This window comes from Salmo salar, chromosome 10 (assembly GCF_965601325.2).
Source record: "Salmo salar chromosome 10, fSalSal1, whole genome shotgun sequence".
Classification (NCBI taxonomy): domain Eukaryota; kingdom Metazoa; phylum Chordata; class Actinopteri; order Salmoniformes; family Salmonidae; genus Salmo; species Salmo salar.
This window is the reverse complement of record NC_138300.1, coordinates 110769742-110794879: the sequence shown is the minus strand read 5'-3', so window position 1 is coordinate 110794879 and position 25138 is coordinate 110769742. Positions and strand designations below refer to the sequence as shown.

Here is a 25138-nt window from a genome sequence, read left to right as displayed (position 1 = left end):
ATTGACAGAGTCGAAAGCCTTGGCCAGATCGATGAATACGGCTGCACAGTAATGTCTCTTATCGATGGCAGTTATGATGACGTTTAGGACCTTGAGCGTGGCTGAGGTGCACCCATGACCAGCTCTGAAACCAGATTGCATAGCGTAGAAGGTACGGTGGGATTCGAAATGGTCGGTAATCTGTTTGTTAACTTGGCTTTCGAAGACCTTAGAAAGTCAGGGTAGGATAGATGTCACGGGCGTCGTAAGGATTGGACCAAGGCGCAGCAGGTAAAGTGCTCATCTTCTTTCTTTATTAAAGAAAACACTTAAACAAAATAAACTGACGACGAAAACAGTCCAGTAAGGTGCACTGGAAACAACCACCCACAAAACAACCACAACTAAATATGACCTCCAATTAGAGACAACGACAACCAGCTGCCTCTAATTGGAGGTCATTGCCAAAACCAAACATAGAAATAGAAAACTAGATAATAAACATAGAAATAGATAACATAGAACCAAAACCCCCAAACCACACAAAACAAAACACCCCCTGCCACACCCTGACCAAACTACAGTGACAAATAACCCCTTTTACTGGTCAGGACGTGACAGTACCCCCCCCCCCCACCCAAAGGTGCAGACCCCGAATGCACCTCAAAAACAAAACCCCACAAAAATAACCCCAAACTTAAAGGGAGGGAAAGGAGGGTGGACACCGTCAACAACGGTCCCTGTGCTACACCCCTCCTCCCAATCCCCCAACTACGGAGGTGGCTCTGGGCGTAGCTCCCGTTCCGTAGACTCCGGGCTGAGGAGCGTCGCTGGAGACTCCGGGCTGGGGAGCGTCGCTGGAGACTCCGGGCTGGGGAGCGTCGCTGGAGACTCTGGGCTGGGGAGCGTCGCTGGAGACTCCGGGCTGGGGAGCGTCGCTGGAGACTCCGGGCTGGGGAGCGTCGCTGGAGACTCCGGGCTGGGGAGCGTCGCTGGAGACTCCGAACTGGGGAGCGTCGCTGGAGACTCCTGGCTGGGGAGCGTCGCTGGAGACTCCTGGCTGGGGAGCGTCGCTGGAGGCTTCTGGCTGGGGAGCGTCGCTGGAGGCTTCTGGCTGGGGAGCGTCGCTGGAGGCTTCTGGCTGGGGAGCGTCGCTGGAGGCTCAGGGCTGAAGAGCGTCGCTGGAGGCTGCAGACTGGAGAGCGTCGCTGCAGACTGGAGAGCGTCGCTGCAGACTGGAGAGCGTCGCTGGAGGCCGAGTGCTCACAGCAGGCACTGGCTGTACCGGGTTATGGAGGCGTACTGGAGGATGCGTGTGGGGAACAGGAACAGGACGTACTAATGGCAGAGTGCTCACAGCAGGCACTGGCTGTACCGGGTTATGGAGGTGCACTGGAGGGTGAGTGCGCGGAGCAGGAACAGGACTGGGCAGGCGCATTGGAAGCCTGATGCGTGGGGCTGGCTTAGGAGGCGCCAGACTAGTAACACGCACCTCAGGGCTAGTGCGGGGAGCAGGTACAGGACGTACTGGACTGGGCAGGCGCACTGGAAGCCTGATGCGTGGGGCTGGTTTTGGAGGCGTCAGCCTAGTAACACGCACCTCAGGGCAAGTGCGAGGAGCAGGAACAGGGTAAACTGGACCGAGGAGATGCACTGGTGGCCAGATGCGCTGCGCCGGCGCACTTCTCCCTGGCTGCCGGCTAACTCTCGCTTGGCAACGCTGCGGAGCCCTTATTGACCGCACCAGACTGTGCACGCATATGGGCGACACAGTGCGTATCTCCGTATAACAAGGTGGTTGCTTGATCCGTTGCTCCCCATATTAAGCATGGGGAGTTGGCTCAGGTCTCCATCCTGACTCTACCCAACTCCCCGTGTGCCCACCCCCCCAACATTTTTTTGAGGTGATGCCTCTCGGCCTCCTCTAGCTCCCTTAGTTTCCTCTCCCAGAAACGTCGTTCTGCCTCCCACGTCCATACTTCTCTTCAGTGCTCCAATCCCCGCTGCTTGGTCCTTGTTTGGTGCTCCAATCCCCGCTGCTTTCTCCTTGTTTGGTGGGTGGTTCTGTCACGGGCGTCGTAAGGATTGGACCAAGGCGCAGCGGGTAAAGTGCTCATCTTCTTTCTTTATTAAAGAAAACGCTTAAACAAAATAAACTGACGACGAAAACAGTCCAGTAAGGTGCACTGGAAACAACCACCCACAAAACACAAGTGAAACAACCACAACTAAATATGACCTCCAATTAGACACAACGACAACCAGCTGCCTCTAATTGGAGGTCATTGCCAAAACCAAACATAGAAATAGAAAACTAGATAATAAACATAGAAATAGATAACATAGAACCAAAACCCCAAAAACACCGAAACACACAAAACAAACACCCCCTGCCACGCCCTGACCAAACTACAATGACAAATAACCCCTTTTACTGGTCAGGACGTGACAATAGATATAGGTCTGTAGCAGTTTTGGTCTAGAGTGTCACCCCCTTTGAAGAGGGGGATGACCGCGGCAGATTTCCAATCTTTGGGAATCTCAGACGATACGAAAGAGAGGTTGAACAGGCTAGTAATCGGGGTTGCAACAATTTCATCAGATCATTTTAGAAAGAGAGGGTCCAGATTGTCTAGCCCTAGATCTAGGATAGGCAAATTATTTATGGGACTAGATTATTGCACGCAGAACTTGAAGACTGTGGTTTAGACGCTCTGATCTCTACCAACTGCTAAGACTGGTGTAAGACTTAAAAGGGACCTGCGAAACCACAGGATTTGTAAAGACGTGCAGCAATGTGTAGATGAGGGATGTACATCTGTGCAGGAGACCTCATAAAACCTGCTAAGTGAGACAAGATTATGTGACTTTCACAGCTGGGAGGATTTGAACTCATACTGACTGCATTCCCAAGAAAAAATGTATACAATAAAATCATATCACACTTAGGTCATATTTCAACAACAATTCATTCTCATTTAACTACATGTTGCAATTTAAGTGCAGTGATATAGATGCTATGTTTAGTTTTCCTTGATGCTTGCATGTGTAAGAAAAGTTTTCCTCAAGATAATAGAGTATTATATTTGACTACATCCTTTATATTATGTTATACTCTTGTAATCTAATCAGACCACCTACATGAATAAATTCATGAAATCTGTCCTATGATAGCATGGACCCGGTATATACTACTAGCCTGGCAGCAGAGACAAGTTCTCACTCTGTCTGGCAGGGTAGGAGATTTACTGCTGCGGCGGGCTGAGAAAGTTCCTCTGTGGTCTTTTCAGTGTGTCAAGATCCGAGAGGGCTTATAATCAAGCTTAGGGCCCCAGGGTCCAATACAAGTCCACACATGAGGAGAGTAGACAGACATAGCGTAACTGTTGATGAGGGACATGGGTTGGAAACTGAAGACAACAGCAATATGCCAGAGGCACAGGAAGGGATACGGAATGAAAAGAAAGGAAATAAAGAGATAAGAAAAGAAAGGGATTGATGACACAAACTTTATGACAATGACCTTTAGTTAAGAAACCCTCTTTAGTTAAAGTGGAACTGACAGCGTTTTAACTACTTTGCAGATATGAAACAAATAGGCAATCATAATATCAGTGAAAAATATAAAATTCCCAGTTTATGCTACAAAACCAACTGCATAAAAATAGGTTCTATTTGAGTCAAAATTACATGACGTAGAGTAATGTATTGTTGTCAGAATAGATGGATGCAGTTCAATGCATAATTAATATAGCTAATTCACCAATACATTTTTTGGTAGTCCAGCAAATATTGCTATCAGGTTGTAAATCACAGCTGGCCTGGTACATTGTTTGCTGCCTCCAGCAATTCAGGTTCACTGTTTCAGTTTCATTGACTGAATATTCTGGACAAAAACAGACAACTGTAAACAAGGCTGGGAATGTCAATACAATCAAACTAGCAAGGGCGATGACCAGATAACATGGCTAATAGGCTAGCTTATCCATTTATGTAGCAAGCTAAAAACCCAGAGCCTAACGTTAGCTAGCTAACTAGCTAGCTGCTGAGAGGATGTCATGTCATTTGACGAGTGGATGAGTTTTTCGGTGGCTACAGCTAGAGATATAGGTGTCACTTGGTTAGCTAGCAAGAAATGTGAAATTGCTAGCCATGCTGAACTTGAACGACTATCCACAGTTAGCATATCTCTTAGTTGTCAATCAAATGCAGTTAGCATCAATCAAATAGGCGGACGGGCAGGCAGGCAAGTTCCCATTCAGTTGTCAAAACGTGGGTTGAGACAAGCATGCATTGGCAGGCAAGCCGCAGAAAGATAAGCAGGCTACTATTCCCCATAATTTATCAGTGCAATTTTGACAGCCAACTACAACTTGAAAACATTTGAGAAGGGTTTATCTACTGTGCCCTCATTAGATTTGAGGTTCTCATGCTGGCTAACATTAGTTGTTGATCTTGTTGTTGTTGTGCATAGGCAACTGAGGGAAAGAGCCTCCCTGTTCATGGTTGTTTGATCAATAGGACTGTGAGATTCCCAAATCTAAGTGGACTCCCATGGTATTTACATATTTGCAGAAATCCATTCAGGTGTATTTTGTTGTGCTGTTGCAACTGCCTGTAAACACACAGTCCAGTTCGGCAGGAGCGTGTGGAAAATAACTTATTTGCATATACAGTGCATTCGGAAAGTATTCAGACACCTTGACTTTTTCCACATTTTGTTACGTTACAGCCTTATTCAGCCTTAGCAATCTACACACAATACCCCACAATGACAAAGCGAAAACAGGTTTTTAGAAATTTTAGCAAAATGTATTAAAAATAATAAACAGAAATACCTTATTTACATAATAATTCAGACTCTTTGCTAAAAGACTCGAAATTGAGTTCAGGTGCATCCTGTTTCCATTGATCATCCTTGAGATGTTTCCACAACTTGACTGGAGTACACCTGTGGTAAATTAAATTGATTGGACATGATTTGGAAAGGCACCTGTCTATATAAATCAAATACAATGTTCATTTATATAAGGTCCCACAGTTGACAGTGCATGTCAGAGAAAAAAACCAAGCCATGAGGTTGAAGGAACTGTCCGAGACAGGATTGTGTCGAGGCACAGATCTGGGGAAGGGTACCAAAAAATGTCTACGGCATTGAAGGTCCCCAAGAACAAACTGGCCTCCATCATTCTTAAATGGAAGAAGATTGGAACCACCAAGACTATTCCTAGAGCTGGCCTCACGGCCACATTTAGCCAAATTGAGCCCTTGAGAAGGGCTTTGGTCAGGGAAGTGACCAAGAACCCGATGGTCACTCTGACAGAGCTATAGAGTTCCTCTGTGGAGATGGAAGAACCTTCCAAGGACAACCATCTCTGCAGCACTCCACCAATCAGGCCTTTATGGTAGAGTGGCCAGATGGAAGCCACTCCTCAGTAATAGGTACATGGCAGCCCACTTGGAGTTTGCCAAAAGGCACCTAAAGACTCTCAGACCATGAGAAACAATATTCTCTGGTCTGATGAAACCAAGATTGAACTCTTTGGCCTGAATGCCAAGCGTCACATCTGGAGTAACCTGGCAACATCCCTATGGTGAAGCATGGTGGTGGCAGCATCATGCTATCAGAATGTCTTTCAGCGGCAGGGACTGGGAAACTAGTCAGGATTGAGGCAAAGATGAATGGACAAAGCACAGAGAGATCCTTGATGAAAACATGCTCCAGAGTGCTCAGGGCCTCAGACTAGGGAGAAGGTTCACAATGACCCTAAGCACACAGCCAAGACAACACAGGAGTGGCTTTGGGACAAGTCTCCAAAAGTCCTTGAGTGGCCCAGCCAGAGCCTGGACTTGAACCCGATTTAACATCTCTGGAGAGACCTGAAAATAGCTGTGCAGAAACGCTGGCCATCCAACCTGACAGAGCTTGAGAGGATCTGCAGAGAAGAATGGGAGAACCTCCCCAAATACAGGTGTGCCAAGCTTGTAGTGTCATACACAAGAAGACTCGATGCTGTAATCGCTGCCAAAGGTGCTTCAACAAAGTACTGAGTAAAGGGTCTGAATACTTATGTAAATGTGATATTTCATACTTTTTATATATATATAAATTAGCAAACATTTCTAAAAACCTGTTTTTGCTTTGTCAATATGGGATATTGTATGTAGATTGATGAGTGATAAAAACAATTTAATCAATTTTAGAATAAGGCTGTAATGTAACAAAAAGTGAAAAAAGTCAAGGGGTCTGAATACTTTCGGAAGGCACTGTAGGCTTACTACTGCTCTGATTGGCTATGGCGCACCAGTCTGTGTGGAGTCAGGTCCTGGATGAGACTGATATGTTTTTATTCGGTTTTATTTACTGCAGTGTCTATTAATTGTCCAAATGCTCGGCCGCTTTCCCACTCTACAGTGAGGGGGAAAAGTATTTGATCCCCTGCTGATTTTGTACGTTTGCCCACTGACAAAGAAATGATCAGTCTATAATTTTAATGGTAGGTTTATTTGAACAGTGAGAGACAGAATAACAACAAACAAATCCAGAAAAACGCATGTCAAAAATTTTATAAATTGATTTGCATTTTAATGAGGGAAATAAGTATTTGACCCCCTCTCAATCAGAAAGATTTCTGACTCCCAGGTGTCTTTTATACAGGTAACGAGCTGAGATTAGGAGCACAATCTTAAAAGGAGTGCTCCTAATCTCAGTTTATTACCTGTATAAAAGACACCTGTCCACAGAAGCAATTTTTTGTTGTTATTCTGTCTCTCACTGTTCAAATAAACCTACCATTAAAATTATAGACTGATCATTTCTTTGTCAGTGGGCAAATGTACAAAATCAGCAGGGGATCAAATACTTTTTTCCCCTCACTGTATATTGCTATAGAATTTTCACAAATCTCTTACCCTACGCCATTACCAAATCTTCTATCAAAGTATGAAAATGTGAAAATGACTTTATATAAGTGATCGCTTCTCATAAAATGTAAAAAAAAGGCATTATATTCTTCCTAGGGGTGTATATGAACAGAATTTAATATGATTTTATGTTGCTAAAACGCTGTCAGTTCCACTTTTAGTTAAAAAACCTACTTAGACCTTTAGTTAAGAAACCCTTTTAGACCCTTAGTTGAGAAACACATACATGAGCAAACAAGTATGTTCAAGCACACATGACTGGAGTGTGGTGCCATACCTTTAGCTCCCTGGTGCAGCAGAGCGGATACGCTGAAAATAAAGTTGCGGCAGATGTCTGTGGACGGGGTCTTCACTACGCTCTGACTGTTCTCCAGACAGCGGTAGCGCTGGAAGGTGTCCCAGGCACTGCTGGTGGCCAAGTCACCGCCCTCAGAACCAGTGAAGATCTCCAGGTTCTTACAGTGGGGCATCAGCACAATCTACAGACGGGGAAGAAAGTTACAGGAGATGGAATGAGATTTAGTATGTAGTCAGTAAGGGCCCAATCCTAATATGAAATCCTAGTAGCTGAAATTTCTGCCAAAGTCTCGAATAGACATCGATATATTTCAACCAAAAGTCAGAGTTGTGTCTATGTGTTTGACAGTGTGTGTGTGAACTAACCGAGTCGATGAGTGTATATGGGGACTGGACGTCACTGAGTGCGGAGTAGAGGGGCAGACTCAGACGAACAGTGTAGTTCATCCCTGCCTCAAAACACACTGGTCTGGGGAGCACTGCATATCTGAAGAGACAAGAGAGAGAGAGATGGATGTCAGAAAACACATGTTTAAAAATACTCCTATGACACACACACTAAATCAGTGTTTTCAAAGGGGAATCCTCAGGGCGTACACAGGGTGCATACACAGACTCAGAGAATACCTAATATACAGACTAAAGAGTCTACTTAATATACAGACTCAGAGTCTACCTAATATACAGACTCAGAGTCTACCTAATATACAGACTCAGAGTATACCTAATATACAGACAAGAATCTACCACCTAATATAAAATTCAGAGGATACATAATATACAGACTCAAAGTATACCTAATATACAGCTTTGGAGTTTACCTAATATACATACTCAGAAGATACTTAATATACAGACTCAGTGGATACCTAATATACAGACTCAGAGTCCTTCTCTCACTCCCACCCACCAGTTACCCAACAGTCCTCCTTCCCCAACACTGACAGAGGAGGCGGTGTGTGTTTACCGTGATCCGGGGTGGAGGGATATCATCTGGTTGTCGTCGTCAGGCATGGTGTTGGCACAGCGACTGTCAGCTGAAATCACACTGGGCCGCATCACTGTCATCAACACCTCCTCCCACTGGTCTGGTAACTACGGCAACGTAACAGGTACATAGACATTGGTAAACAGGTAAACAAAAGGGTAATGACAGGACTTTGACAAGCAGCGACGTTACCTAACATAATCAATTAAGTAAAGGAAGAAATGAAAACCCTCTGACACTCATGTGCCCCGGAGTTTACGTCCATTGGGAAGGCAGTACGTGCTGGGACTGACCTGAGGCTCGTAGCGGATGAGGATGTCGTACTCCATGGAGTGGGGGATGTTGTCGATGGAGAACTCCAGGTAGGCCCCCTCGGGAACATTGACAAAACCTATCCCTGTCCAGGTGGGGCTACGGTCCTGAGGGTGGGGTCTCTGCACTACTGTCACACCCTGGAGATAGAGAGGGAGAAAAGAGTCACAAGGATTAGTAGGGAGCACCCATGATCCCAGAAGAACTTAGAAGAAGAAAGACACATCAGGGTCATTGGCCAAAGGTCAAAGGTAGAAAGGTAACTCACAGGTCCAAATTTGGCGTCCTCTGCCTCGTAGGTGTAGTGGTCCAGGGCGATGAAGTAGAAGCCTGACTCCACCTGGTCACAGCGCCGGCCAAACATGTGTTCTCGACACACACACTGACCAGTCTCCTGGGAACAACTGGAGTGAGAGAGAGAGGACAGGGAGGGAATGTCAGGGAGTTTAATCAGAGTTAAAAAGTGTTCATCTTAGTGTTGCATTCAAGGTAACAGTTCATTTTAAGACTTCTGTGGCTGTATGAAAAGAGGCAACTATGAAGAATTGTTTAGAAATTATACATTTTTTAAGTGAGGCATTTAGATTAACGAATTAGCCAGGTGAACTTTGAGCTCACTCGTTATTGATTGCTCCACCCAGGTCACAGTCACATGGTCTGCAGCCATCCATGTCATTGCTTAGCCCCCAGTGCTGAGGCTGTAGGACACACAAACACACACACACACATGCACATCGTTAAAAACAACCCTTTAATGACACCCATCTATACACAATACTGCATACATTTCATTTTCATTTCATGCATTTTTTATTTATTTTGTACTGGCCCCCCGTGGGAATCGAACCCACAACCCTGGCATTGCACACACCATGCTCTACCAACTGAGCCACAGGGAAGACCATTCCACTTGGTAGAAGCCCCATTGGCAGCGATTGCAGTCTTTCTGGGTAAGTCTCTAAGAGCTTTCCACACCTAGATTGTGCAACATTTGGCCATTATTCTTTTTTAAATTCTTCAAGTAGACAGAACCAGGTTTTACTCTACAGTACACTTAGCTCCATTTTGTTTCTTTTTTTTATCCTGAAAAAATCCCCAGTCCTTAACGATTACAAGCATACCCATGACATAATGCAGCCACCATTATGCTTGAAAATATGGAGAGTGGTATTCAGTAATGTGTTGTTTTGGATTTGCCCCAAACATAACACTTTGTATTCAGGACAAAAAGTGAATTGCTTTGCAACATGTTTTGCAGTATAACTTTAGTGCCTTCTTGCAAACAGGATGCATATTTTGGAATATTTTTATTCTGTAAAGACTTCCTTCATTTGAATCTGTCAATTAAGTTAGTATTGTGGAGTAACTACAATGTTGTTTATCCATCCTCAGTTTTCTCCTAGCACAGCCATTCAACTCTGTAACTGTTTTAAAGTCACCATTGGCCTGATGGTGAAATCTCTGAGTTGTTTCCTTCCTCTCCGGCAACTGAGTTAGGAAGGACGCCTGTATCTTTGTAGTAACTGTATTGAAACACCATCCAAAGTGTTTTAATAACTTCACCATGCTCAAAGTGATATTCAATGTCTGCTTTAAAAAAAAAAAAATCAAACTACCAATAAGTGCCCTTCTTTGCCAGTCATTGAAAACCTCCCTGGTATTTGTAGTGCAATCTGTGTTTGAAATTCACTGCTCGACTGAGAGACCTTATAGATCATTGTATGTGTGGGGTACAGAGATGAGGTAGTCATTCAAAAATCATGTTAAACACTATTATTGCACAAAGAGTCCATGCAAATTATTATGTGACTTGTTAAGCAAATTTTTACTCCTGAAATATTTAGGTTTGCCTTAACAAAGGGGTTGAATACTTATTGACTCAAGACATTTCAATTTCTCATTTTAATTTATTTGTAAAAACAAATAATATAAAAAAAATATAATATTAATAACGTTGAAAAACATAACTTCACTATGACATTATGGGGTATTGTGTGTAGGCTGTAACACAAAAAAAATTGTAAAAGTCAAGGGGTGTGAAAACTTTCTGAAGCAGTGTATGTAGTAGATGTGTGTAACAGATGTGTAAATAGTGGCCATTGGTGACATCAAATGCCATGAGATCATAAGTCAACTGTCTCTCACAGAGTGAAAGCGTTAACCTTTTGATCCATCAGACAGCAATGTGAACTTTGATTAGCGACTCTTGTGTACAAAGTATGTAAATCAGAAGAATAAGGTTCCTTACCATACATTGGTCACAGTCCCTCCCGGTGACCAGGCGTTTGCAGTAACAGTCTCCTGAGTCTGTATCACATGGGCTCCCTCCAGGAACTGTCCCCAGGGCATTACAGGTGCAGGCTGGGAAAAACAACAATTTATAGGTATTCAAATAAAATTGAGACATCTTACTGCTTGAAAAAGCTACAGACTCCATTAACACATGAGTAAATGTGTGTGTGTCTCTTTACCCATGCAGCCCAGAAGGTGGTCTCCCAAGCCGTAGTGGGCCTGTTTGCACTGGTCACATTGCTCTCCCTCCACATTGGGCTTGCAGCGACACTGGCCAGCGATCAGTCCAGACGACACATCAGTCATCTTGTCACAGATCCCACCGTTCAGAGAGCCCACCGGATCACAGTTACACGCTACAGAGATGGGGAAACATCAGGAACATTGAGATAGGCATTATGATGTAAAATTGAGTATTGCGAGTGGAACTGGGGGAGTAGAAAGCTGTAATGGTGACTAGCTAACAGGACGAAGAAAAAATGGGGAAGTCCACATTCATGGAATGGAAGTCAGACTTAACAAGCAAAAGGAAATGGTCATGCTCAGTATCAATGGGAGGCATTTGATCTTTCATAAGGGAAGTACATCCTCTTCAAGAAAGGTACATATTGTAATCTCTGAAGGTTATTTGAAAATCCCTTAAAAATGTTCTTACATCTGCTTGAAGAATTTAGTAGCTACTGTAGCTACCTGCAGGCTAACAATAATATCAAACTGAATACCAAAGGGGAGAAAAAAGGCTTACAAAGGGTGTTACAGCATTGTTGGGAAAGAGCAAGCAAGAAAGGCATTTCACTGTACTTGTGCAAGTGACAATAAAAAACCTGAAACTTGAATGGAAGTTCTCTCTCACACACCACAAACACAAGGACTCAAAACACTGGTGAGACAAGTGTGAAACGCCTAATAAGCCCATCATTCACACATCAAAGCAGAGTAGGATGAAGTTCTCCCAGATGCTAATCTGAGGTCAGCATCCCCTGCGGCCTGAGGTCAATTTCTACCTAGAGCCATGAAAGCCTAGGGGGGAGGTGACACATGAGAAGGGTCTCTCTCCACCCTACAGCGGTTTGGAGTTAAAAGGAGACACCACTGGTTTGGCTGATAAAGCTTCAAAAACCCAGGTGTTCTCTCTCAGATCCAGACCACAGAGGCAGGATCAAAGAGCCATATGGGAGGAGGAGAAAATATACAAATATATTTCTAAAGAGAGACAGACAGAGTCACGGATGAGATGAGGGAGAGTGGGGAGTAGGAGTTAAGTGTAGAGATGGAGGGAGGAAGAGTGGAAGAAACAGTAGAGGGTAAGAGGTGGAGAAGTAATGGGGAGAAAATAACAGGATGGATGGAAAGGTGGATGGAGATAGGAAAGACTGGGTTTGGATGGTGGGGTGTGGAGGAGTAGAGGGGGTTGGAGTTTGAAGTTCAAGGTTCAACCTACGTTCACAGATACTGGGGTGACGGATGTCCCTCTCTGGGTGCTGGAAGTAGAAGGGTTTGCACTGTTCACAGTTGTGTCCCATAGTGTTGTGCTGGCACTCATTACACACACCACCGCTCACGTTACCCGTGGAGACGTATACTGCCATGTCGAAGTGACACGAGTCTGAGTGCTGGTTACAGTTACATTCTGCAGAGAGAGAGACAGATTGGGGGAAGGGAGGGTGCAAAAACAACATGTTGATTAACAGTGTTTATAAAAAGGCAGTTGGAGGGTTGTAAACGGTCTGAGCAGACACTGCAGCCTGTCATCACAAGTGATCAATTGAAAGGGGACACAAACTATAATATACCCCTTTGGGAACACTTTATTAAGACAGTTTGTTAGCTTAAGGTGGATTACTTTTACAGGCGTTGGTATTGCGTCCCTCGGCTGGTCTCCACGGCAGGTCATGGTAGAAGTCCTGACACTTCTCACAGTTCAGCCCCATGGTGTTGTGGTTGCACATACAGTGGCCATGGACCTTAGGGAAAACATACAGAGACAGAGGTGAGAAACTAGCATTAATAAGCACTTACAAGCAGTGAATATGCCATTACTTCGTTGCTATGCATGTACATAAACGATTTATTGATATCCACCTTAAAATGATTTCACAGGGCATATTCACGGTTTAATAGTGCAGTTCAGGGACCTATCAACTACTGTGCAGAGACTGAGGACTCAGTGCTATTTGACTGTGCTCCCCTTGACCATCATGGTCAATTACATTTGAGATATCAGTGCAAAAGCAAAGGGAAACTACAGACGAAAGGCGGTCCGTGTATTCCTATTCCAGATGGCTGCAGGACATGTTTACAGTGTTGACTAGCTCTCATCTATTTTGCATTAAACTGAATGGACAAATGCCAATTTGCTAACAGATAGACAGACTCAAACTAACAATTCAATATTAAAACCTATAACAAAATGTCAGATACGTGCCACACATTTGGTGTTATGACTTGAGCTGTTATAAAAGGCACTATGTCACTCTCATGACAGGATTGTGTAGCTTTTATGTTAGGCATCTTCAGGCAAGGTGTAACTGTATCTTGTTTTGTCTTTAAGACATTGTAATGTGAGGGAATCAATTTGACAACCACTCTGCAAAATGGGTTTGAGAAGAATAAGATAGTTTGATTAATCTTATGTTTTGTTTTATTCATTTATTTTATTTAACCTTTATTTAACTAGGCAAGTCAGTTAAGAACAAATTCTTATTTACAATGACGGCCTAGGAACAGTGGGTTAACTGCCTTGCTCAAGGGCAGAACGACAGATGTTTACCTTGTCAGCTCGGAGATTCGATCTAGCTACCTTTCAGTTACTGGCCCAACGCTCTAACCACTAGGCTACCTGCTGCCCCAAGAGTTACTTTCCTATTTCTAGGGGAATAGGCTTTATAATAACAGTGAACAAGAGGTAGAGTAGCCTAGCCGCAGACAGACACAGACTGTAAACAGACCATAGCAGAGACTAAACAGGAAGTGCACTGCCTTTTCTCTCCCTAGCATACACAGACAGACAAACATGTACACACACAGACACATGTTGTCCACAAATACACACACACAGTCTACCAAGCACACACAGATGGAGAAACACATTCTCACCAACACAAACTCAGTTGTTCTCAAACAGTGACAAACACATGTAAATGCACAGACTTCGTGAATCGTGAAATTTTTTGAAGTTATAATTTTTTTGATAAAACGATATTAAATATATTCACGTCACCAAAGATTTTATTAAAACACACTGTTTTGCAATGAAGGTCTAGAGTAGCCTCAACAGCACTCTGTAGGGTAGCACCATGGTGTAGCCAGAGGACAGCTAGTTTCCGTCCTCCTCTGGATACATTGACTTCAATACAAAACCTAAGAGGTTCATGGTTCTCACCCCCTTCCATAGACTTACACAGTAATTATGACAATTTCCAGAGAACGTCCTCCAACCTATCATAGCTCTTGCAGCATGAACTGACATGTTGTCCACCCAATCAAAGGATCAGAGAATGAATCTAGTACTGAAAGCATAAGCTACAGCTAGCTAGCACTGCAGTGCATAAAATGTGGTGAGTAGATGACTCAAAGAGAGAAAAAGACAATAGTTGAACAGTTTTGAACAAATTAATTTCTTTCAAAATGAAGGAGAAGCAAGAGAGAGAGAGAGAGAGAGCTATATTTAGTTGTATTTTTTCACTTTCACTTAGCTAGCGAATGCTGCTAGCAATTTAGCCTACATAAACTACCGACTTAAATAGTGAAGGATGCTATGTTAGCTAGCTGGCTATCCAACGTGACAGAATACAACTATACATAAACAATATCCCCCCCAAAAATAAAAGTTTTCTATGGTCAGGACGTGACAGTTTTATTCTGTCACGTTCGTCATGAAAATGATCGGACCAAGGCGCAGCGTGAGTAGCGTTCCACATAATTTATTATAAAGTGAAACGTAAAGCAAATACAAAACAAATAAAGAATAGACGAACCGTGACTATAATTCAACTATACATAAACAATATCCCATAACCCCCCAGTGAAAAACAAGCTACTTAAGTATGATCCCCAATTAGAGACAACGATTACCAGCTGCCTCTAATTGGGAATCACACCAATCACCTAAACATAGAAAAACTAAACTAGAACCCCACATAGAAAATAACAACTAGAAAAAAAACCTGTCACGCCCTGACCTACTCTACCATAGAAAATAAAAGCTTTCTATGGTCAGGACGGGACAGGGATTACTAACGCGTTAGTTCTAGTAGCTATGTTGACTGATGTTAGCTAATATGGCGACAACAATGTTGGCTGTGTGTAGTGGTTATGATATGAAGATTTAGCTTGGAAAGGTTTTTTCGCATGGTCACAGACAGCTGATTTGTTGTGCACTGAAGCCCACAAGCAAAGGGAAAGGATGAGAGGAGGAGCACACTAAGGTGCGAGAAGTAATTAACGACCAAACTGATCATGCTGTTTGTATGTGGCTGCTATGAAGGTGAACTGTGTTTGCATGTGATCAGGTGTGTATTCATTCTGCCGATTGTGTTGAAAAATGTTTCTAAAACAGAAGTAAATGAAACGAAACAGGGATAAACATACCTGAATAGAAAGTCTTGTTTGCAACTGTTGGACTAATGATTACATCCAAGATCAGCCAGATCATTCCACAGAGGGCCGTGTATCTGCGGGTTTTCGCTCCAACCTTGTACTTGGTAGATGAATTAAGGTCACTAATTAGTAGGGAACTCCCCTCACCTGGTTGTCTAGGTCTTAATTGAAAGGAAAAATTAAAAACCCTCCGACACTTGGCCCTCCGTGGAATGAGTTTGTTACAGCTGAGCTAGATGCAGGCAAGTGTATGCAAGGCAGTATTGAATGTGCCACTGTCTGTCACCTCGATTACTCAAAATGTTTCTCTCGACCTGTGTACCTACGTTGTAAACTTTCATTCATAGGCTAGGTTGTAGCAACCCCATGGTCTGTATAGGGAAAATTTGAGAATCATGTAGTAGCCTAAACCTATCGATGTTACATTGAGCTGGGTGAATGGAATATGAATGATAGTCATCCAATATGCTGTAACAGAAATAAAGCCATGCTCTTTAAAAAAATGTGCGTCCTACCTCATCTTAAACGGCACCGACCGCCACTGACCTAAGGAGACCTGATGTACTACAGAAAACAAAACAGGCAATCAACTGGGTGATGGCGGGTTTGTGGGACTATGTAGTAAGTGATGAAAACTAGGATAATCTTATCATCGAGAACTCACCATTCCCTCAACAACATCCCCAGCGCCATCGACGGGCGCGCACTCGGAGGCGTGTCCGTAGCAGAAGCAGTTTCCCCGTACCACCAAGTCGTAGACAGCATAGTAGTACTTCTCCTTGATCTCCATGCGGGAGTCCAGCAGGTTGTCTCCCAGTGTGTGCAGCTTGGTGAACTTCACCCTCAGGTTGGTGATCTTCAACATGTCTAAAGGAGAAAGAGACATGTGTTAGCCGTTAGCTTGTAGCCCTGAGGTCATTGTGTGTAGACATTTATTTTGCAGTTTCAGTATAGTTGGTTAATAAGCAACACATAGCTGGTATTTGTCCAAAAATGGGAAGGATAATAATAATAACTTATTAGCAGACATAAATCATTAAGTACACATATTATAGCTGGAACTTACTTTGGATTCTGGGGCTGTAGGGATCTTCAATACGGAAAACTGGATCCAAAACTCGGAAGATGACCTACAGAGACAGATGGGTTTACGGTCAGTGGGATTACACAATTTTTTCAAATGGCTTCTTTTCTCTCAATACATCCAGAATATTGTGTCATATGTAATTAGTTATTACTCAGTCATGCAAAACACACACCTCTCCCTCTGTCGATGGTTCGATGTCGGAGTAATGTGAATCGCAGATGACGTCATCCACTTTCTGCATGGGCCCCGAGGATATGGCAGGGAATGCTGACTCACAGTCGTAGGCGAAGTAGCGGTACACCTGCCAGTTCTTCCCAAAGTCAGCCGACCGCTCAATCACCATGGCAGCAGGCCGGAAGGTCTGTCATAGAGGAGAAACCATACTTACGCATCCTGGTGATATACATATGCACTGAGGTTACAACCAGCAATTTGACCATGAGTACATCTGGAAAATGGCCCACTTTTTCTAAACGTACATCATCTGCTGTAATCAAAGATGACGTGAGTACCATAGCCAGGAGAGAAATGTATTATGATTTATTAGGATCCCCATTACCCAACGCCAATGGCGACAGCTAGTCTTATTGGAGTCTGACATATAACGAACAAGACATTACAGACAAAATACTTTACAATTGACATACATTTAAAAACATGAACATGTAGTAAACGTGTGCATCTATCAGTTCCACATACCGGTCAGTACATACACACAACAAGTAGGTCACATGGGGGAGAGCCTTTGTGCCTTGAGATTTTGCTTTATTTGTTTTTTGAAACCAGGTCTGGCCTGTATTACTTTACTCACATTTGCAGCTCATTTATGCTGTATAACAGGAATTTTGAGTTGAGGAAGGACTGACTGCATCACTTCTTGTTTTTATAAGAAATATGAATGTGTTGGAAATTCCAAATTGTTTGCATAGTCAACTTACACACAGCACTGACACACACACTTACCCCACCAGACATGTCACCAGGGGTCTTTTCACAGTCCCCAGGTCCAGAACAAATTCAAGGAAACATACAGTATTATACATAGCCATGAGTGCATGGAACTCCCTTCCATCTTATATAGCGCAAGTAAATTTCCAACACATTAATGTTTCTTATAAAAACAAGAAGTGACGCAGTCAGTCTTTCCTAAAACTCTTAGCCAAGAGAGACTGCCATGCATAGTATCAATATTAGGTGTGACCTGATCAAAAAAGATTAGATACTATAATGCCACAATTACAATGTCAATTTGGTTACACTACAGGAACATCTTTATGTTGAAAGATCTATGGATAGTCGGGACATAAGATATGTTTCTTCACATCCTTCCTATCATAAGCTGCTATCCATTGGGTATGTCTGTCACAGTACATTTATTCATAACTTGAAATTAATCTCAAATTGTTATTTCAGCTGTATTTGTCACACAAAATTGATGTCACAGTTTAGTTCAATATTGGCTGTATTACAAAATTCCTGTTACACAGCATAAACGAGCTGCAATTGTGAGTAAAGTGATACAGGCCAGATCTGTGTGGAGCGAACAACCCCAGACGGGTGGGCGGTCTGTTCTCCATTCCTCAGGCTCACACAGCTGTGTGTGTGTGTGTGTGTGTGTGTGTGTGTGTGTGTGTGTGTGTGTGTGTGTGTGTGTGTGTGTGTGTGTGTGTGTGTGTGTGTGTGTGTGTGTGTGTGTGTGTTTGAGGTGTGTGTGTGTGTGTGTGTGTGTGTGTGTGTGTGTGTGTTTGTGTGTATGGTAGACCTCCCACGAGGCTAAGCCTTGTGATAATCTGCAGAGTAGACGGTCCGGCCAGCATCCCCTTACACACTACCCACGCTCCCCCACATTGGGCCCTCTGACCCGGCCTCCCCATTGGTTACCTTGAAGGTCATGATGAGGTGGGTGAAATGAAACTCTGCCTCCAAGTTCAGCTGGATGGTCACTTTCTCAAGACCTGGGGAAGGAAGGAAGAAGCGGGGGAAAAGAGACAAGGAGGGAAAGGACAGGGGGAAAGAGAAAAAAAGAGGTGGCGAAAAATGTTAAAAGGGAGGGACAGAGAAAAAATACAGGGTCAAACAGCAAGGGAAGGATAGAATTTAAAAACGTGATGAAGTCAGGGAGGGTGGAGAGCGGAAGGAGAGACAGAAACAAAAACATGAGTGTACATACAGGTTTCCAATTGAGCCAAGCATAACACAGGCTGGAATGGTTAACTATACATGACACTTATCCACTCCTCACAGTGCATCTTCTGGACCAAAAAACATGCATTAACTCTTAACATCTCCCTTCATAGTCTTTTCATGGTTGGTTCTGTTCTATGATATAAAGCTCATGGCTGCCCTTCTGATTCCTGACATTCTTCTTTGCCAAAAAATGGGGCAATGGGTTTTACGCATAGCTGCTAGGTAGTTAAGCAGCAAATAACAACTTAACCATTTCAAATATCTCTATTTCTTTGGTGAAACTAATATTAATTGGTTATGTTTATTGTTTAGCAATAAGAGCAAGAACAAGCCACCACTTATCAATATGCAACAATGTATAACAGGAGAAAATATGCAAACTCATCATTAGACTATATACAATTCATGCGTTACTTTAGCAACAACACAGAGTTCATCAACTAAGCACTAATGCCCCCCCCCCCCCCAATCTTATTTTGTAGAATGGGACTATTGAGTGTCAGTTTTACATTAGTTTTGGGGGAACCTCACCTGTGCTTATAATAATTATAATTGTATTAATAATAATACATGTATTTTATATAACGCTTTTCATTACAAGTAGAATCTCAAAGTCACTTTAAAAACAAAACAAACGAAATACAATTTAACAAAACAAATGTAGTAGGATCTGTGTGTTCTTGGGCGATGGTCTGGCACAGCTTTTGAGGAGAAGACAGTTAGAAAAGGTGGTAGGGTTGTGCTTTAAGCTGGGGCCTACTGGGACAGTGTTGTAATAGAGTGGATCTAGTACAGTAATGTCTGGATTATGAATGAAAATTCCCTGTCTCTTTTGCCAGGCCCATCTGTGTAGTTGGCCGCTCCACTAGTGAGTATTAACCTCCTTCCTGTTCTTCCGGAGAAATATTCTCACCGCTTTATCCCCGCCAAACCTCCCCTAACTCCTATCAGATTACTTTCTGAATCTTATATCCTTCCAGCACTTTTTTGGGAGTTAACTCTTCAACGCAAGATGCACTTGGGATAGCTGAATTTGTATTTAAGTTGTGGGCGATTTCAATGCTTTTGGCCTCCTAGTAATCATTAACAATGCTTCAAAACCAGGGGACTTCAACTTGTTCTTTCCGAGGGACACCCTCCCAGGCAAACCGTAACCCAGGGACATGTTTTGCACATGTTTTGTCATTTCATCAGGTGAATGATAATGGCAAGGAGAAGTAATCAACATTTTAAAACGAATAGATTTGGTACATAGTCTTGAGTGGATGGATGGTCAGGGGATCGGAACATAATTACAAATAATTTGTAGATAGCAAACTGACCTCAAGAAGCCCGAACAGATACAGTATAATGTTTAACTAAAACATATTTTCAAACCTTGCTTACTTTTGTATATGATTACATGTTTCTCTATACAAAGCGTGAGAATAGTTGAGAACTGATTTCTTAAATAAAAATCATTTAGAGCTGATTTCCTAGTGTTTTTAGTCTATTATGTCCAGCAATAAAAATTACAAATAAATGTTTTTTGCTCAGAAAACGTGGGGGGCCAAATAAAACCACCCATGGGCCAAATTCGGCAAACGGGCCGCCAGTACACAGGGTGTAGCCCCGCCTCATCTAACAGCCACCTAGGTAATCATTCCCCATGGGTTAATCCTGTCATTCCAAAGTTTATAAACTGGTCATCATCTAAGTCAGCCATTTCTGCTTTCTCTTTGATGTCTCCCCTCACATTGATTAAAGGGGTTAGGTAAGGGATTGGAGGGTGAAAATATACTGAGGGGGGAAAAGAAGACAGATTCGCCTTTAATTGAACTCATCTACCTACTAGCCATCCACCATTTTTTCCTCACGAGAACTCACCATTCTCTGACTGCCACCAGGTTTTCAGGCGGTTGGGGGCGAATGTGGTCACGACATTCTCCACCCGGTGGCCGGTGGTGGCGTTAACCACGCTTTTGACATAGACGTCGGTGGAGTCACACACAAAGCATTTCTTCTCTTCCTGAAGAGACCGTGAAGATTTGGAGAAAGAGAGATAAAAATGTCAGTGGGATTCTTGGGATGCCAAGCCGATTTCTCCCAATCAGGTGAGGGTACAGATAATGAACATCTTTGAAGAGCCCATTCATACAGAAGTCATTGAAATTGGGTATTTTATCAAGAGCAGATATAGATGTCTTTTATCAAGAGCAGATATGAATGCTGAAATAAGTGATTGAGCTAAATAGGGCCTTAACTACTTTAAAATGAGGAGTCTGTCTTGCCCTGTTCTCACTCATCAGTGAAGGCTTACCTTAGGCTGCTGACAATGCAGGTTTCATTTGGCCACCAGATGTTCAGAAAACACACTATGTGTGCTTGTGGGTGTGTGTGTGTGTATGTATACACATGCTCAAGGGTTCAAATTCAGCACCATCTGGATTTCCTTCCAACGTCTTTTCACCACTTGACAAGAAAACAACTTTACAAGATTGTAAACCTTCTATACATCCAGACCATGCAACATAGTAGTGTGTCCACTGCCACACACATTCGTTTGAATTCCAGCACATAGATATGTGTTTGATAAGAAATGTAACCCTGTTGGATCACGCCTTTCACTGACACGATCTGGTTTCTCTCTCCTTCAGTGGTGACATAAATGTAATTCATTTAATTATATTAGATTTCCATTTTAAATTCTTTGCATGCTCAGGGCATACCATACTTTAAATCACACGTAAAACTCATTCCATGGAGGGCCGAGTGTGCCTGTGTGTTTTCGCTCCTACCTTGTACTTGATGAATTAAGGTCACTGATTAGTAAGGAACTCCCCACACCTGGTTGTCTAGGGCTTAATTGAAAGGAAAAAAGAAAAACCTGCAGACACTAGGCCCTCCATGAAATGAATTTGACACCCCTGCTTTAAAAATATGCTCAACACATCATAGAAGTGTTCACAAATACTCTACAGTTAAGGTGGTGGAGAACAAGAATCAGCCATTTCTAGTACATTTGATTTAGGTGGATACTGATAAAAATAGGATGATGTCTCAAGCAAGGCAACCATTTATTTTCATGTAAGTGCACGGCAAAAGTATTTGATGGTGGCTCTTCAAGTGATGGTTGTTTGATGGTTTGGATATCTCTAACCATGGAATGTCTGTGCTAATATAATGAGCCCCCATGCATCCAAGCTGCTGGCACAGCCACTTTCAAGTCATTGAAGTCATTGTTGTTCTGAACCTCAATAATGCTTCTAGAATGATTGTGTGATCCAGGAAGCAGTCTAGACAACTCAGAGGGTCGTGCAACTCCTAAACCAATCCTTCCCAAATCCTAAACATCTTTCCCACTCCTACGCTCATATTGAGAAAGCAGGAGTTTAAGAAAAAATATGTGAAAGGAAGTCCTTGTATTGACAATAAAAGCCCAAGGGATATTTGGAATATATCCCATTTATATATTCCACCCCCAACAGACAAGTGATTGACTGTAAACCTTACAGTAGTTATTATGAAATCTGAACGCCACATTGCCCACGGCAAGAGAATTTTCATTTTGAGCATGCATTTATTCCCCATTAAAATAAATAGGGGAGCTTTTCTTACTGAGGAAATGAAACAATGTTATCATTTAATATGTGATACTGTAATTAATGTTTAATTTTGAGTTAACCACATAGCCTGTTTTGTGCCTCTTTGCACACTGTTACTTTGTTTAGTAGTAGCCTAGATTACTTGGGAAAGGAATCCAGGCACGCACGACAATGAATATAGCATCATTTTATTCTCAACACAAATTTTCACAAGGTCAAAACTATATTTCCCATTTCCAAGAGCAAACACCCTCAAGTTAGCAATTCCAGGAATGCTTTATTATGGAGCATATCTATGTATTGCTTATCTCCCTCGCTACTACAGGCATGAATGAGAGACTCCAAATGCTGCCGAGAGGCACAACAAATCAGAGCTTGCTTTTCGTGAATATTGAATATCAGTACTTTTACACGCTCGTGCCAGTGAAATAATAACAAATCCTATTGACCATTGATTGAACTGTTGTCAACTTGGCATAACAATATTTGTGTGATAGATAATGAAGTATATAGGCCTATAATAACACATGGGGTCTAGTCCAAATAGTCTCTGCACTTGTGCCAGAAGCATTTACCTGTAAATGACTGACGATACAAAACGGCTCGGGCCGGTGGAGGCCGCATGTGGAGTTGGCAGAGAGTTGGTGGGCTCTGCCGATGAGAAGGTCTCCGGTGGCGGGGTAGCAGCTCCCCTCTGTGCACACATCGCTGAACTCTGGTACCTGGGCAAGGACGCACGCGCCTGCGGCAACACGAAGAGGCAATATTGAACAATGGGATTTATTCAATACAGGTTGTGGAGGGACGTTTTATTGTACAAAAATGTCAAAGACAAGAGGGCTATTAGATAAAATAGCCCAAGTATTTGAATAAAATACTAACGAAAAGTGCTCAGAGCTTTGGTCTCCCTGTCCCATAAAAATGTACGTTTTAGTCGAAAACACAATCTGAAAAACAGGATATAAACCTTCCATTTCAATGGGTCTTTGATTTATATTAATGCCACATGAAGTTCTTTAATTGTTTCATGCCGAGTTTATAACAAGAACAATATGTGTCATAGTCAAACAAAAAATACAAACAATTCCACATATGATAACTGAAATTAGCCTACGAAGCGTTGACTATTTAAACTTTTAGAACTAATAGCCATTTAAATATGCTTAACTGTATTTTCTTCATTAGACTACATGCAAAGTGTATCATTATGCACTTTCAGTTGACTCAATGTTGGACATGCGTTCTACAGAAAACATTTCAAAATGATAAAAATAATAAACTTACATAGCAGGGTCGCAATTTGAAATAGCAACATTTTTGGTGTGCTTCCTCTCCGTGAGACTGTGCGGTTCCTTATGGTAGGGTTTTGCTCCTCACGCTTTTCTTGTCCCGCTACCCCTCAAATCACCACTGAGAAAACGGAGTAATTTTTCTGTCCCCCTCTCCTCAAGCATGCGCACAGGGTGTAACTCGCCCTCCCCAAAGCCTCTATTGGATAAATCCAGTGAAGTCCTATAACCAGCAGCTACACATGCTCATCAACTGACTTGTATAGTTTGACGACCAATTACACAATAGATAAATCATTACCTGTGGGCTATCTGAAATGTGGCAGATTATTTGGAGCAGAAGGATCATGTTGACAGTATCTCATTATGCTCTCATTGAGAGAAAATTCAAACTTACACATCTAATAGGATTGTAAATGTCTTCTCTCTCAGATACCAACCCCCATCTAGACCTACCCATCTAGAACAAAGGACATTCCTCCACTAAGGCAGGAAGCTGTCCTATTATGTCCCTAGGCTCAGGTAAAGCAGGGATAATATAGGTACTGAAGCCATACTCATTTACTGTACTGAAGAGAAATTAGGTTAAGAGCTTAAAACTTTCCTGTACAGTTGTTGGTAATGACAGATTACCAAAGACTAAACTATCACCTACAACCTTAATTATGTGTCACAGGGTGTTTAGGGGGGGAGGGGGGGGGGGGAGTATGTGTGTGTGTGTGTGTGTGTGTGTGTGTGTGTGTGCAGGGGCGGAAATCCCGGGGGGGACGGGGGGGACACGACCCCCCCATCCTGGGAAAAATATGATTTGTCCCCCCCAATATATCACTGAAACATAACTATGTAATTTAAATAATATTAATAATACGCAATGAAAGCAATTGTGCTGATTATAGACACTTAATAGCGCGTTTTTAAGTTTCAAAAGATTGCGACACCCCCACCCTTTGCCTCACAATGGTTTGATCCACTGCCAGTTCCTTAACTTGCTAGGTAACAGAGAGGTCGTATCTACTGTCTGAGAGGCACTCAATGCACGTAACTGACGTGAGGTTAGCCAGTCAATCGCGCACACACACTAGCTGAATATGCAGAGGTAGCGCGCAAATATTAACTATTAAGCTAGCTAGTACCTATTACATTTATGTGGCCTCGTCAAAGATGGAATCTTTGCTATCGTCAATTTATTCCGAAATCAGCATGCAGATGATGTAAGTTAGTGCTTCAAAGTCCCTGTGATAAGGTTAGCGATAAACTGAAATCCAAACTGAACAGGTTCTAATTTTAAGACAATGGTCTTAAATATATTTAATGGTCTCGTTGCAAAAGCTAAATTGTCGCAAGGGAACTTTTATTTATTTTATTTCAACTTTATTTAACTCGGGTAACAAAGATTATAGCAAACACCACTGAAACGGAATTGGCGCTCACTAGCTTTGCAAATTCAGCTATTGTTGGAAGCCAGCCAATATGAAACAAACTATTAAAATTACAAAAGGTTGCAGCATATGTTGTGTAAATGGTGAACTCATACAGCTGTCAACTCTTGTCATTTTAATCCGTTTCACATTTGCTAGCTACCTTTTAGATCGAAGTCCAT

At 42.6% G+C, this 25138-nt stretch overlaps 1 protein-coding gene across 1 annotated transcript in view; it reads right to left on the bottom strand.

Annotated features, from left to right (window-relative positions):
• Positions 1-23677, bottom strand: part of LOC100196267 (laminin subunit beta-1) — a 36672-nt gene extending 12995 nt beyond the window's left edge. Inside the window, exons 1-17 of the mRNA XM_045688425.1 lie at positions 23534-23677; positions 22825-22991; positions 20532-20673; positions 18360-18433; positions 16651-16839; positions 16458-16521; positions 16056-16258; positions 12636-12756; positions 12234-12422; positions 10972-11148; positions 10749-10861; positions 9119-9198; positions 8769-8904; positions 8482-8640; positions 8168-8295; positions 7567-7687; positions 7181-7382 (exon numbers count right to left, since the gene is read on the bottom strand). Of these exons, the coding sequence (XP_045544381.1) occupies positions 7181-7382; positions 7567-7687; positions 8168-8295; positions 8482-8640; positions 8769-8904; positions 9119-9198; positions 10749-10861; positions 10972-11148; positions 12234-12422; positions 12636-12756; positions 16056-16258; positions 16458-16521; positions 16651-16839; positions 18360-18433; positions 20532-20673; positions 22825-22991; positions 23534-23564 (2296 nt within the window). The 5' untranslated portion in view covers positions 23565-23677. The remainder of the gene's footprint in view (positions 1-7180; positions 7383-7566; positions 7688-8167; positions 8296-8481; positions 8641-8768; positions 8905-9118; positions 9199-10748; positions 10862-10971; positions 11149-12233; positions 12423-12635; positions 12757-16055; positions 16259-16457; positions 16522-16650; positions 16840-18359; positions 18434-20531; positions 20674-22824; positions 22992-23533) is intronic.
• Between the last annotated feature and the right edge of the window lie 1461 nt (positions 23678-25138).